General features: G+C 48.5%; 1 protein-coding gene across 2 annotated transcripts in view; it reads left to right on the top strand.

Moving 5' to 3' along the window:
* LOC119180555 (ATP-binding cassette sub-family G member 5) overlaps positions 1–15,683 on the top strand; it is an 84,959-nt gene that overhangs the window by 36,921 nt on the left and 32,355 nt on the right. For both annotated transcript variants that reach the window (XM_037431656.2, XM_075875545.1), the window contains exons 3-5: positions 7,198–7,430; positions 7,995–8,112; positions 11,073–11,264. In XM_037431656.2, the coding sequence (XP_037287553.2) occupies positions 7,198–7,430; positions 7,995–8,112; positions 11,073–11,264 (543 nt within the window). The remainder of the gene's footprint in view (positions 1–7,197; positions 7,431–7,994; positions 8,113–11,072; positions 11,265–15,683) is intronic.

Below are 15,683 nucleotides of genomic sequence, written 5' to 3'. Positions count from 1 at the left end.
ACCGCGTCCATCTTTCCTATCTGCTCTTTACTTACATCGCTCCATGTCTTTGCGCCTCGCTTTCTCCTTCCTCTCTCTATATATACCTTTTAATCATATCCTTTTAATCCATATTTACCCCCGTCCCTTGTGAGCTACTGCTGAGGTGTCGCACCCTGATTAAGACAGTTACAGGGCTTACTTTTTTCTTCTTTTTCCTTGATGAACCACATACTAACTAAAAAAAAAAACCCAGGTGGCCGAAATTTCCGGAGCCTTTCACTATGTCGTCTCTGATAATCATACGGTGCTTTTGGGTCATTAAGCGCCAACAATTATAATTATACAAGTTCTGCAGCATACACGCAAACACAAAAAAAGAATCGCGTACTCCCCTTCTCACCTAAAAAAGCAGTAAAGAAATAACATTTAGTAAATTGAAACAAAGAAAATAACATGCAAGTTCTTTCGTTGTAGTTCAATTTACAGTAGAACGGTCTCACGCGGCCACTTCTGTTCAAGTTCTACGCAGAGTAAACAGACAATCGCATCACTGCGTATGTAGCCGCACATGACTCCTGATGACAAGCACTTCTCGAGTCCAGCATCCGCTGAGTAGCCTTATAAGATGTTGCCTTTTGCTGTATAGATGCTGTTCAGAAATGTTGGTTCAGACTACGGCACAGACTTCAGTCTTCACCAACATGAGAACTAGACGAAACGTTGATCGAGCGGGGAGAGGGTGAATGACGTGCTGTCAACCATATAGTTTGTCAGTGCATGAAGAAACTCAAAGCGCTTGACTTCTGCGTGCAAGAGTTCAGTAATATAGCAAGAGGGCGTTGTATCGAAGTGCGCGTGATCTTGTTCAATATCCCGAGCTTCAACGACCGCGACTTTTTCGCATAAGTGGGCGTATTGTGAAGAACTTCCCGCTGTTAAACGCCGTCAGTGAACGCTTTGTGCTATCCTGTGACGCTTAGACAGAGAATGAGAAACAGGCACTCGCTCGGTTCAACTGCCTTTTATAGAAGTGCACGAGAATTAGCAGGACATTTTGAACTGGTGACCTGCGAAGCCAGGTGGTGGCAGTAGTATAACCTCGGACGTCAGGCTCCGAAGATATATCCTCTGAATGGAAGTTTATTACCCAAATCAATATCATGTACAACCGTCAACAATCTTTTGTGATGCCAGAAGAGAGGAGTGTTCCAAACTCGCCGCGTCATGGCTACTATATAGCGGCCCCGACTAACACTCCCACGTTTCAATGCACGCGTTTACCCCATAATGTAGACGAGGGGATCACCGCGCGCTGTAGCTCAGTTGGCAGAGCTTAGAACGAGTTGTTCGAAGGTCGCAGATTTGGTCCCTGCTGGCGACAAGATATCTATTCGTCCACTTCACTTCCTCCATATTTACGTCATAATGACTACAAATAGCATAACTCGTTCTTTCTGTGACTTTTTTGTCCGTTAGTTTTAATTATTGTTGTGATCAACCATTCTGAAAGACGCACGATGATGAAACCCGCCATCGAAAGCAGGTTGAATGATGACGTGTCGAGTCATTCCCAGGCGCAGCAAACTTCTATTATTTTGGTTCTGAAAAAAAAAGGCTTGTCAATTGTGACGTGCTTCTAAAAAAAAGGCATTCCATCACGCTCTCATTTATGTATACGATGCACAAATTACAAAAAAAAAACCGCACAAAAAGTTTCATATTTGGGCGTACCTTTGTTGTTGCCGTTTCGAGACTTGCAGCGACTCTCAAGTAAACGGGTGCACGTGTATAGCCGACATGAAGGAACGAAGGAAAAAAAATGACCAGAGAATTACTGATGTCATTCTGTGTACCCAAATCTGAGCACACAGGCCTACGACGTTTCCGCCTCCACCGGAAATGCAGCCGCCGCAGCCGGGATTCGATCCCGCCACCTGGGGGTCTGCAGCCGAGTACCTTAGCCACTAGACCACCGCGGTGGGGCGACCCAGGCGTCGCCCGTCGATAAACTGATATGCGGCCAAACGTGTTGGCTTTCAATACACGGGCCGTCGAATATTCCAGTACTATTGCTAGCTTCCACGTAAGTTTCAGAAGAATCTATTATTGTAATGTTCGCATTCTGCGCGTAATCACTTAGGAAAGTTCAAAGATGATCTAGATGGTTCCTATAGTCATCCGGCGCCGTTTGCGCAAGGCAGCAGTTACATGGGTAATGAATCAATAACACAAAAAACGGAAGAAATGAGAGTGTGTGGCAATATATTCAACAAAGTATGCGAAAACCAAAATTGGTAATGGGAAAATTTGATGTTTTTTTTTCTTATTGCCACACAAAAACGCGCAAAGCGCATACGTCGTATCCTTTTTTATGGTTACCTCTATAACTTCAACAATCACCCTACGGTTAATGTTAAGAGAAACAGTTATGTACGCTATTATTAGACGCTAGTAATACTTGGAGGCTCTGAATATAGTTCCTTGCAAATGCACGTGTAACTTAACGGATGAATGGACGAATGGATGAACTTGATTGCAGTCCAATCGGAACGTACCCTATAGCACGTTGGAGGCCGCTCCCGCGTCGAAACCGAAATACTAAGTCTCAGCGCTGCGTCGCGGGCCCGTTGGACTACCCCTTAGCTGTTCTTGTATTAAAAATTGTGGCATGATTTACCTCTCAAGATGAAACACCAAACGAACATCGGCAATTTCTGTGTTCACGAAAAGTACCATATGCGACGGCACACGGACCTACGCCAAGACAGAAAAAACTAACCATTGCTAAAAAAAAAAAAAATACGTGACGTGAAGACAACTGCTCGAAGACTGTGACGTCAATTACAGGTTATGGCCGCAACGTTATAGCGCTGCGCTTGAAACAAGAAGTGGTGAAAAAGAAAAGGACCTTGGGTTTGGCGGAATGAGCCAAGTTTTCGCAACTTGCCCGTTTGACGATTGTGGCGAAGAAGAAGTGGGACTTGGAAGGACAAAAAATACGCATAAATAAAAACGCGAGAGTGCTTTGGCGCATTGACCGATAATGAAATGTTGCAGGACGGAACAATAGTATTCCCAGAACACTGCGCTTCGCAAAGCCTCAAGAACGAAAAAGGAGGTGAAAAAATATGATAAACAAAAACGCGGGGCTAACGCGGGAGGCTAGAGAAGCTAAAAAGCAATCTGTCCCCCCGAGCGATGTCCGAGGCAGTAATTGCTTTTCCCTACGGCGTGTTTCTTTTATCCCTGAGAATAGCCTGAACGGGGAAATACAAGATTCGTACGCCACAAGTAATCACGACAACGAAACTGTGTATGTGGGAAGAAGCAAGGGAAGAAGGGAGGGGTCTTCCACGTTATTCCCTGTTTCGCGCGCTCACAGGCTCGAAGCAATGTCACTAATGCGGGACAAAAGCTTCTTTTTTTGTCGTATTTTATTTCTGGTCAATTTCCCTTTGAGTGCTCTTCCACTTGCTCCCCAGGCAGAGATAGAGAGATAGAGAGGGCGGGGAACGGTGTGAATTGGCTCTAGGGGACAAGAGGCCTTTGCTACTCCTGCCCGAATTGGTGGTTCCCCATTGTACGGTGGGTGGAGTAGGGAACGCAGGGGAAATCGCAATAGTGTTCAGCAAGCGAGCAAGACTTGCTCCTGGGCATTTGCGCTCTAAAAGCTATGCTCTCCCTTTTTCTCTTACTCCCTGTTTTGTTTCGCGCTACACTGCTTCCAGCTCGAGCGAAAAAAAATAAAGGAAATAAGGGAAGACGTCGAATCTTCCTGATTGTTTCCACGTGCCCATGTCCTTGAAAAAAAAAGATTACTCTGAGTGCTGATTACGCATGCGCCCACTGTGTTTGTCTTTAGGGACCGAACTTGTCATCGGCTCCGGTGCCTTGAAAAGGTGCGGAGGTGCTTTTGCTTAGCCTTTTGCTTTCGTGGAGAAGAAGCAGTTGCCTATTATAGAGGTATATTTGTTCGTTAATCTGAACAGCTTTGAAAACTGAACTTTTTTTTTATCGTCCGACAGGCAATATTTTGCAATCTCCCACTCGAAAGCACGCGGTGCTGAATGCTAGTATACTTGACATTTTTGTCATAAACATCTATACTTTTATTCTCGCTTGTCGCACATTTCTTCCTGCTGCGTTTTTTGCACCTATAAATTTGGGGACGCTGCAAATAGACGTGACCTCCATTTTTTTAGTACGTAAAGGAGAAGAGTATTACGGTGCTTAATGAGCGAACTCATCACGACATCATCACTCCTGCAAGCCGGCAGCAGCCGCTGCTTTTTCGCTGCACGCTTGAGCTATCGGCCATGCGCCGTTCACTACCAGTAGCCTTCTATAAGGGACGGCGAGAATCCTATCTTCTGTTACGCCCAGCAATATTTCAATCTTTGGCGTCTCGGCCTCTCCTCTTTCTCTCTCGCTTTGCTAGAGATGTATCACTTCTAAGTCCCGATGTGCTTCGTTCCTTCTCGATGTCACCTCCCCGACAGAGGGCATTAATCTCGGCGACTCGCTCTTAGGACATAATGATCCTTGAAGGCCCCGTATCGCGCGATTTGTCGCCTTTCCCTCTCGAAGTACGTCCGTTCCAAGTATACGTACAGCGGCCGTCGAATATTTTCGGGCCACGCTGCCATATAAATACATGGAATAGTGGCCTCGAAACTTTTGACGGCCCATGTACGGTCCAAGTGCGTACTGTGACGCTCTGCGTAAGTTGCAGCATGGCGGTCCTGCCTGAATGGGCCTTGCAAGTCTACCGCGTGACACTGGGAAACGTGAAACTGCTATTGAAAACACCAGTAGTCGAGGCACAGTTTACGCCTCTGACTGTATACTCTAAGTCAGCGTTACCGTGCAGTGGTGGCGTCTCTTTAACCAAGGGTGGCACATTGCACGTAATATTGGGCACGGCTGTACGTTTTGTGTCGCGTGGTCGTTCCGTAGCGTACGTGCTTGAAGAAGAAGGAGAAGTGTGAAAAAGGAAGATTTATCATCCGCTACCCAGTGAGCACGCCGATTGCACAATTGGTTTGGAGCGGTTGTTCTTACATTCCATTTCATATTGAATTTATTCATCTGTCATTCGGCTTATTGAAGTTGCTAACCAAGTGCTTAGACGCGCCGCTCTGACCGATTATCCAGGGTGGGTGTGCGCCGTATTTATTACAAAACAAAATAAGAAACAAACAAAGAAAGCTCTGTTCCGTGCGAGCTCCCAGTGTAAGCCTAAAATATGAACCTTTAACTACCCACCGCGTATCGAACAGATTGGTGGCCACTGGTAGTTTTTATTACAGCTAATCGGCACTGTACCTGGCTGTTGTCGCCCATGTTTACAAGGACAAGCAAAATGAACATTTCAATATGAAATACACACTATGGTAGCTGGTGCATAATAAACAGTTTCAAATGCAATGTTTTCTTCAGTGAGTCTAAGCGTACTGATTCAATTCTGTACCATTTTGTATGGTTGCATAAAGCTGGCTGATAGTGGCTTGTGCTGAATGTAACGGCAATTGATGGCAAGTAGAAATAGTTAACGGTAATAATAACGCACTTATACCGCTCTTGCCGGCGAAAAATTCGTTGGCACTTTACCCTCTGCGTGACACTTGAAAGTGAAAAACTGCTGCACAATACGGCCCTGAAACACTTTTTTGAGTAACCATGGAAACAATTCACCTAAAAAGTGTATTACCTCACAAATTCAACGCCGCAAAATTTTTAAGAATCGGTTTAGTACGAGCGGAGTTACGAACATTTGTGACAACCAGCGATCGCATTCTCTCTTCTCTCGTCCGGACGAAAGCGCTGGAAACTAAGCAGGGAGAAATGGGAGGGGCAAACAAAAAAACGTTACTCGCATTTCGTGACCTTGAGCACTTTTTTTTCTTTTCTTTCTTCGTATACGTGGCTTTTTCAGTGCGATCGAGCGTGCACGCGTGAACAGGTGATGGCCTCCCGCAGCGATCTCTGCAACGACCGCGCGCGCCAGGTTCAAAGTAGCCAATGGCTGAAGATTGAGCTTATGACGAGCGATTTTTGGGCTTATTCCGTCATTTGGCGAGAGGAAAGAAAGCAATTTTTAGCTGACTTTGATAATTTATTGTGAATTCCAGGCCGCGTTCTTCGCTGTAATACTTGGCTCGCGTGTTGTCGGGAGCCTATTTGTCGGGCACCGTTTTCTGACCATGCTCAAAAAGTGTTGCAGGGCCCTTTTAACTTCTACAGCCGGGGACCACATTTGTTTCGAAACATAGCGGGCCGCAGTGTTAGACGCACGCATTAAGCAAATTAAGCGTGCTGTGAAAACTTCATGACCCCCCCCCCCCCTTCCCTCGGGGGTGGTTAGGGTGCGCGGCTACTGACCCGTAGGTCGCGTGTTCGATCCCGACTGCGGCGGTCACATTTCGATCGAGGCGAAGTGATACAGCCCGTGTGTTGTGCGATGCCCTTGCACGTTAAACAGGTATGTTTAACAGGTATGTTCTCGAAATTTCCAGAGCCCTCCACTACGGCATCTCTCATCATCATATTTTGGTTTTTAGACTGTAAACACCCGATATTTATTATTATTATTATTATTGCCCCGCTTTCCATGAACGTTGCACGGTGTTGCAATATACCTCTGAGATTCGGCCGCCTTCGACACCCCCCCCCCCCCCCCCAACAGAAGATTTTACGTGATGACGTCATGAGTACACGTCGTGTCCCGTTGTAGTCGCAAATTTAGGCGATCTGTAACATCATTATAACCTCAAAGAATGACGTAAAATTAAGCGCTCCCCGTCCGCACGCCGCGAGCTCCACCAAGCGGCTTTTGAACCACTCTTCGTGCTTCCAGTGTATGTTCGAGGTCGCCGCTTAACGAGCTACCTAAAGCTTTCATAATATTAATGGCCACTCAACATTTTGCAGCCACTTTGTCTTAGGCTGCTCTGTGTCATCATTGTCGGCGTTGTCGCAGTATTGTTATAAATCTAGTATTACGGAAATAGTAGTTGTCGTAGTAGCAGTAGTTACGCGTGTCACATCACCAACGGGGGGAGGAATAAAAGAAGAAATAAAACCACGTGACGGTATCATGATTATGATACATTACCAACATTATCGTGCTGACAGCTTCGCTGTTGAGTGGTCTACACTGCATGCAACGGGCCGCAATTTTCTTGACACTTCATGCTCTCTCCTCTCCAAACGCAGGCAGCGGTAAGAAGGCCCTGCTCGAGGTCGTGGCCCGGCGGGCCATGGGTCCGACCCGGGGCCAGATCCTGCTGAACGACGTGCCGCTTACGCTGCGCCTATTCCAGGAGCAGTGCGGCTACGTGCCCCGACGGTGCTCGCTTGTGCCGGGCGTGACCGTGAGACAGACGCTGCACTTCGCCGCAAAGCTCACAGTCGCATCCAAGGTGTCCGGATCCGTCAAGAGAGGAAGGGTATGTGACTGACAGAGTGATGTCGCTGTAGTCAAAGAGTCTCCCCAAAAATGACTGAAGGGGACTCTGGCGCTGCGATCGTTCACGCACCGTGGGAACGATAGGTAGGAGCACAAGTTTGCCCAGTTTTCGTGCTTGACTGCTTCCAACGCACTTGTAGCTTTGTTTATTGCCGTGTTTCGCTTTTGTTTCAAAAGAAAGGATGAACCTTTTTGAACTTAGGGAACCGATTGAAAATGGTGAGCCTAAAAGGTTAAGGTGGTGAAGTGCGACTGCTAAACATTTGCAAATTTTGGTCTCGTGACAAAGCGGCTCCAAGCCATGCGAAGCCAATCGGAGCCGAAACAGCGAATATTAGACGAATTTGTGTCATACCCATCCTTCCCATGCTCGCTGACGAGGCATGCGTTGCATTTCCCTAGACATCAGCGCCAGAGTTCCTGCTAGTGATTTACTGGAAATTATATGAATGTAGTAATGACTTTACCGGGGCTAGTTTAGTAGTGTTGAGAACTGAGGATCAAACAGTGTGACTGAGACAAGGACGTCCTCGTTGTGACGCAGGTTAAGCAGGTGATGGCGGACCTCGCGCTGAACCAGGTGGCCAACAAGGAGGTGAGCAGCCTGTCCATCAACGAATACCGTCGCCTCAGCATCGCCGTCGAGCTCGTCAGGGACCCCGGTCAGTATGATAGACAACGCCACAATTCTGCTGAATAGCCGGACTGCTACACTAGCTATGAGAATTTGTCGAGCAAAGACCTGGGTTCGACAGAACTACTTTTCCGTGTCCTGACGAGTATTCTCTTTGTATGAACATTGTAGTCAGGCCCGTAGGCTGAGTCGTTACCCTGAACATCATGCGGATCGTAAGGGTTATCGTGCGCGCCAACTACAGAAACGTTTCTCAAATCGTTTCGATGGCTCATACACAGACTCCTAGTGACACCCACAACGATCAACAATAGTGGCTGTCGCCCTGGCCCCACACCGTGGGTGGAGCATGGCATGTATTGTAACTCACTCCACCGATATAACAGTTGCCGAAGAGGTTGCCATTGCTTTGGCAATGACCAACCCAGTAACCAATGTGATCGTAAGTGATTCTGAACTCGCCATCCGCAGTTGTAACGTGGGCCGTATCTCTACACAGGCCTACCCAATCATGAAGCATCACACCCCGCTTGCCTCACTTAGTTTTCTTATTTGGGCCCAAACCCACGAATCTCTTAGTGGAAATGGGAGGGCACAAACTCTCGCCCGAGATCTCAATTGCCGGGCGGAGTTCCTTACGCCTTACACTTCCCATTCTTCGCCCTCCCAGGCCCGCGAAGAACTAACTCCTTTGGTCACTTACACGGACATTCTACAGCACTACAGACTAGGCCGTCTCCACTATCCCCCAGCTCATAAAGACCTCCCTCGAAGTGATGCCGTCCTGTGGCGCAACCTTTAGACGGGTGTCTTACCCAACCCCTGGCTATTATAGCAAGGTATACCTGCACCTCGTGACACCACACTGTAAATACTGCTCACAATCGGCCATCCTGATACACATGACATGGGAGTACCTACAGTACGCTGAAGCTTCTCACACAGAGTATACGTAGGAGTCCCTTCTGCGTACCACTGACTCGGCGCAGCAACGCCGGGTAATTTCACGCGCATTGCAGGCCGCGGTGTCCCAAGGGATCCCCGCTGACCTCCTCTAAGCAGTGTAACCGACTTCTCGGCCGGTCCTCTTTTTCGGGAGTAATAAAGTTTGGATCATCATCATCATCATCAGGCCCGTAGCCAGAGGGGTGGCCTAGGGACTTTACCTCCCCCCTCCCTTCCCGACGAACTTTTTAAGTGCTGAATTGCGCAAACAAGACAGGGACTTTAGGAAGAGACGATGACACACAGAGCCCTGTGGGTATCATCGTCTCTTATTAGTTCCTGTCTTGTTTGAGCAATTAAACATAACTAAACAATTCCAAGTGGTAGCAGGTGTCACGTGGCCCTCACTGCTACCACTGCTCACTTATAAATAGCAGCGCAGAACGCCCCGCAGAGTATATCATCGTCGACAGATAATTTCTCCGACGAAAACTGACAAGTCATCACTCGGTTGATGTCTCTCATGACCACGCTGGACACTCTCTTCAATGAAATGTCAACTCCATCAGCTCAATGCGCACGGCAAGTTTTGGATTCCTTGGATCCGGTTCTTGCAAGCCTTTTGCGAACATCTTGGATTCAATCTTTTTTAAGACAACTGCGGATGAATTGGTCTCAGACACGTCCCAATGGTGGCTGTCCAAGTGTGCGCACTGAACCCTGACATGTGTGTGCGCATATCGCTTGTTCTCTCTTTCCTTCTTCTCTTCTCTATTCTTTTCCTCCCCTCCTCGCTCCCCCAAGTAGGGTAGCAAACCGGTTACAACCTGTTCCACGTTCCTACATTTCTTATCTTCTTTCTCTCTCTCTCTCAACATTTAGGATCAGAAACAAACAAGCCTAACTGTCAGCCACTCCGAAGTTTGATTCAACGGTTTGTTTTACCGAGAATAAATAATGAAGATAGAAGTTCTTCAAGGCCTTCAACCTGTGAGACCCCTAAAAAACATTCCTCGCTTCAGGCCTGGTTGTGGTGTAGCCCAGTGTAGTGTAGCTTCTTGAAATTTTTATATTGCCTCCAGTGACACTCCATGTTCGTTGATTTCTCGTCACTGATATGTCAAATTAGATTTAGTGCTTCAATTGGTACGTTACAAGCATCTTTATAGAATTCCGCCAAGTGAAAGAACCCCTAACATGAGTAACAGGTGAAATTAATTTAATCGATGGTATCTGCGTTCTGTTTACGTGGTTCTTAGGGTTTACGTGAACGAACTTTTTGTTTTGGATAGTGGCGAATTGAGACACTTGTTATTGGTTCATATTCGTCATACGGGACAGCAAAACGCAATGACAATAAGGGAGAGACGAAGGAAGAGGGCAGCGCTTTGGGCCGCCATCGTTTGATAACGATTACATTCGTACTCAACACACGCGTATCGCCGCAGATGGTGGGAAAGCCAGGAACTGGTTGACTTAGCTTTCGGATAATACTGTGCACATAATGCAGAAGCTGCGAATGATGCTGCCTAGTTGAACAGTCCCATAACACAACTGAACAAATGACCTCATCAGAACGAGTCATAATGTTGCTCACACAATTTACATCCAAAAGGACTTGAAGTCCTAATACGATCGTATGCGCTTTGTTGCTTGAGAAATATTCAAAACTTCAAATATGACTAAACTCCATTGCGCAGGCATCGAAAAGGAGTGCTGATTCTGAACTTGAGATCACTCAAGTCTACAAAGCGGTGTTTCGATATGTGTTTCACCAATAACATAGGTATATCTTCCCATCAGTGGAAATTGGGCCTTGTTTGTAACACATGTTTTAAAGACAATTTCTAGGACGTAAGAAACACAAGGACGATATTAGGAGGGATTGAACAATGCGCTACGTGTCATGTTCTTGTTTTTTGTCTACGTCTTGTACTTTTAAACATCTTTTCTAGGAAAGATATATTCTATGATCTTGTATTTTGGATTGTAGCGATGGTAAAGAGCCCACTATTGCCTAATGCTCCTTCCCTGACCTCGCAGTTCTCGTGGTGCTAGACGAGCCGACAGCCGAGCTGGACCCGCTCAACACGTACTTCGTCGTCTCAATCCTGGCCAACCACGCCAAGAAGTACAACCGGCTCGTACTTCTCACAATGTCGAAGCCGCGCTCGGACATCTTCCCATTCCTGGACCGCGCCGCCTACCTCTGTCTCGGCGAGATGGTCTACACCGGTGAGTTACAGAAAGAAAGAGAGCGATGACGCGGCTTGCTCGTGTTTAAAAAGAGACCGCTCACACCAATTCCTTATCGAACTGCCTAATCCGAAGAAATGTGCTACTTGCTTACTGCGCATGTCAGGAAATTCCCACAACCTTGTCAACATAGGTGTGCGCAGAGTTCCACTTCAGAGGAGGCGCAGGTTCGTCGCAGCGCCATCTCTGAAGTGTTCTGGAGTTTTTTTTGTGAAATTGAGCTTATGCCAAAATTAAACTTTGGTAGAGTGGATTGGTAAGGCATGCATTGATAGGAAAGCTGCAACTCTGAGTCTAACTGTGTAGGTATACTTCCAAAGCAACACATAGTATGGAAAGTGAAGAGCATGAAATACAAAGACAATAAAGCGCCACAAATGCTGCAGTGGGTCTATAGTTCGTTATGTTCAGGACACATGCACTACTAGTTGTGTCCGCCTTCCTTGTGGTGTGCAATCTGAGCTCATATTCAGGTGTCCGCGTGCCACAAAGATGTAAAAGAAGGAATAAGCCAACTCTCTTGGAGTCCCTGTACCACGCGTCTCGTTGAGACCGTGCCGCAATGGGTGCGCACAAATTGGAGGCCTATGTCGGACGATAAAGTAAGCGCCGTATCTTTACTATTGCCCTCCACTGAATTTGCAAGAGTGTTCCCCTACAATGACGCCCAGCAGCTAATCGTGCCTTTGACATATTTGGCGCGACTTAGCGAATGGTCTGAGAAGAGGCTTAACAAGATATCGACGATGATCGCGATTTATTTGCTCGCGTACTGTCCCTGCCTGAAAATCTCACATACTTTGAGAAGCGATGGTAGTGGACCCCCGTTTCTTCGTAATGTGTAGCTAAATTTCTATACCGCATTGTAGGAATAGAAGGCTGGCTTTTTACACGCTTTAGCTGCTCTTCGGATGGATGGATGGATGGATGGATGGATGGATGAATAGATGGGTTAACTTTGTTTGGTCCTTCGGAAGAAAGGGCAGTGGGCAGGAGCACGAGCCAGGGGCGCTGACTCGCTCAGGTGTTCCTTCGACCTTCGACGTAGCCAGACGAACGAGTCTGGGTCTCTTTCTTCTTTTCTCACACTTTTGTTCAGTGCTGAAACCCGCCCGGTCGTCTGGACCTCGACTTTCGACAATGGACCAACTCCGAGTGCAGCGCGGCTGTACACCCTACTGGAAGAGTCGATGACCCCTACTCACAGGCTGCAGGAGCTCATAGACATCATTATGGTGAAACACGCCCACCTCATCACATTTGACAAGGATATTCAAGCTGCGCTACGCGGTGAGGGCCTCCAGGCAGACTTGACTATCACCAGCGAGTACGAGGATCGGGTCATCTGCGCTAAAGTAAGGGGTCGACGCGCAATCGGGCTGCAGCCGCGAAGCCCGTCCGCATCTGTCGCCGTCACAACTACTCAACGTAGTTATCCTTACGCGTGCACGCCGCAGCCAGCCGTGACTTTGCCTTCGCCCGGCCTTCCGACTCCAATGACGCCTTCTCTCATCGCACTGCCTGAGCTGAGCTGCACATCTCGAGTTTTTCAGGTGAACCACGCGACTGACAAATATTTTGGGACCAGTTTCAAGTCAGTATCCACAACTACGACTAGATCTCGAAAGCTGACAAGTTATAATACCTATTGACATACCTAACTGGGGCAGTGAAGGCAGCCATTCAAAGTATTCGCCTGGCCAAAGCGAACTATGACGTCGCCATTCAGATCCTATCGGGCCGCTTCAGTCGTCGCGACATGCTAGTCGATAGCCATCTCGACAGTTTGCTGTCAGTTGCACCAGTACGAAGTTCCACAGACGTGACTCCATGATGAAGCCACATTCCACATCAACGCCCTGGAAGGTCTCGGAGTATCTCCAGGTTAGTATGTCATGGTGCTGCGGCGTGTTCTCCTAAAGGCGTTACTTCCGGACCTCAGTATCTTTTATCGCCTACGGCAAAAGGAAGCCATGCTAACCGAGAACACCACAGCATACCAGGAAGCCCAGTCACTAGTGAAATACCTTCTGAGCTTCATCAAAGTACAAGTATAGATACGGGAGGAAAGCGGTGCCTAGGAACCGGTATCATCTACAAGCCGGGGGCCTCCGCAGCGAGACTCGCGGATCCGTCAGTCACCCTTGCCCTCCACTGTCGCTTTATCAGGTGAACTTCGATCCCAATACTCGCACCCCTGCGTCCTGTGCATCTCTCCCGAACACACTGTTCAGTATTACTCCAAACGTCTTCCTCTAGAAGAGATGCGGAAGAGGATTCACGAATAGAAGCTATGCTTTCGCTGTGGCAAATGCAACCATTTCGTCAATGATTGCCGCACCACCGGAACCCTGCAATGCCGCCGATGCACGCAACGACATTTAACTTCTGTGTGTGACATTAACAATGGAACGAACCACTCCCAGCGTGCTAACAACACGTCGGTACGACAAGATCACGCACCAGGGTCCAGCGCCACCCCTTTTCGGGCCGCAACTTCGGTTTCGACCGGCTTCTCGACCCCTCTCGCCTCGACATCGCAGCAGGCCTCGACATCGCTTGTGACCGGCCCCACGACTCATCACGCCTCATCACGCCTCGACGTCACCGCAGGCCGCGACTTCGCTTTCGACCAGCCTCAGAACTCCTTCGTCATCGACGTCGAAGCAAGCGACGACATCGCCTTGCAGTGGCCTCCCGACTTCAACGCCAACCACAACTCGAACGAGTTCTGAGCATACGCCAAGAAGCCTGCTGGTTTCTACATCATGCACGTGCTTCGTTATGAAGACTCGTCCACAAGGTACGCCATGGAGAGTTCGACGGACATGGGAAACCCCGGATGCAACATGCGTATCGACTACAAGGACCCGGTTTCTCGTGGTCTAAGCTGCAGCTCATCAAGGCAGTCCTACTTCCCAGATTAGGAGGGCGAACGCATGTAGTATCCGTTGCACGGCACCATGAACTCCTAGGACTTGCTCCACAGACAACACGCGGAACCTTACTTCTCGTCCTACATGCGCCTCAGACCTGATCTGATCATGGCGGTCGGGTCTCCGGTTCGTATCCGCTCAAGCCCAAGCAAGTTGACTATCGGGAGTACGAGCAGCAGCGCTGCTACGAGCCGCAATCCACCATGTACACGAAGCCCATGACCGTCTTCGATACCGCCGAATGCTACAAGGAGAAAGCGCCTGACGCCAGAGACCTGCGCTGGGCGTATTGGCGCCACACCGCACAGCTCCAGCACTACGCCATGCGCCTCATGCAGGGATTCGGCGCAAAGACTCTCGAGAAGCGGGATGCACTGAGATTGACAGGTCTTCGGGAGACTCAAGTAATGATGCCACCAAATACGCCGCCATGGGTGAGAATTCCGAATTCATAAACGTAAGCTCGTTGTACGCCGTCCTCTGCGGTGCCGTAACGGACAACAAAAATGTGCTACAAGCAACCGCTTACGTGGACTAACCACTGCTACCCACGAAAGCAGCCGAGGTTCCCGTCCTTGGCGAGGCCGCTGTCCGACGTAACTAGGATGCTACCGCGTTGTCATTCGCATCGAGTGAAAAACAATCGTTTTTGATCTCGAACTCTTCATCCAGCTTGGATGCATCTGCGAGCTAGGCACACCCTCAGGACTACCTGACGCTCGTAGTGATCAAGCAGCAAATGGCCGCGCAGCACCTACAGAAGAGAAGCTTCAGATGCGACACCAAGAGTGGAGAACGAATATCACTCCCAAGAAGCATTCAAATTATCGGGAAGCCTCGTGAATCTACAAAAGCAAGCCAAGATCAGACTCCTCATACTAAAAGCGATGCAGGATCGAAAACCCTCATTACGACCCGAAAGTGGCTAACAACGTGATCACGAAGTATTCTGAACATCAAAGCGAGATTGGACGACTTCCTCCACAAGACAAACCACCGCCTCGCTTAGCTTCGTCGTCATTGACAAAGCTCTTTTTCACCACCGTGTTACATCTTCTTGTAGATTCATTTAAAGCGTGACATCGACAAGCGCTGACGGATCATCCCTGGAAACGTTGGCGAAAGGAGTGCTTGTTGCTTCTGCGTTCGGCCCACAAAGTGCCACTGAAGGCACTACCGTGACTTCAGGTCGCGGCGACGTTGTCCTGAAGCACCACGGCTCACCGCCAGCAATGTTGAAGACGGCTCGCGTAACTGAACTGATTCGTGGCCGCAACAACACCTCATCACAAAGACCCAAGCGTACCTGCGCCTCCGTACTTCGCGATGCGCCACAGGAGGCTTCTTTCCACTTTTACTGCTTCACGCTCGCCAAAGTCCGCCTGAACTTCTGCCGCTGGGCACCCGAACATTGCAGCGAGCTTCTGCGGCCGCAGGAGTGTGTTGCAAATAAAGGAGGAGG

Source organism: Rhipicephalus microplus, chromosome 10 (assembly GCF_043290135.1).
Source record: "Rhipicephalus microplus isolate Deutch F79 chromosome 10, USDA_Rmic, whole genome shotgun sequence".
Taxonomy (NCBI): Eukaryota; Metazoa; Arthropoda; class Arachnida; order Ixodida; family Ixodidae; genus Rhipicephalus; species Rhipicephalus microplus.
Note: the sequence above shows the minus strand (reverse complement) of the source record. Positions and strands in the feature narration are given on the sequence as shown.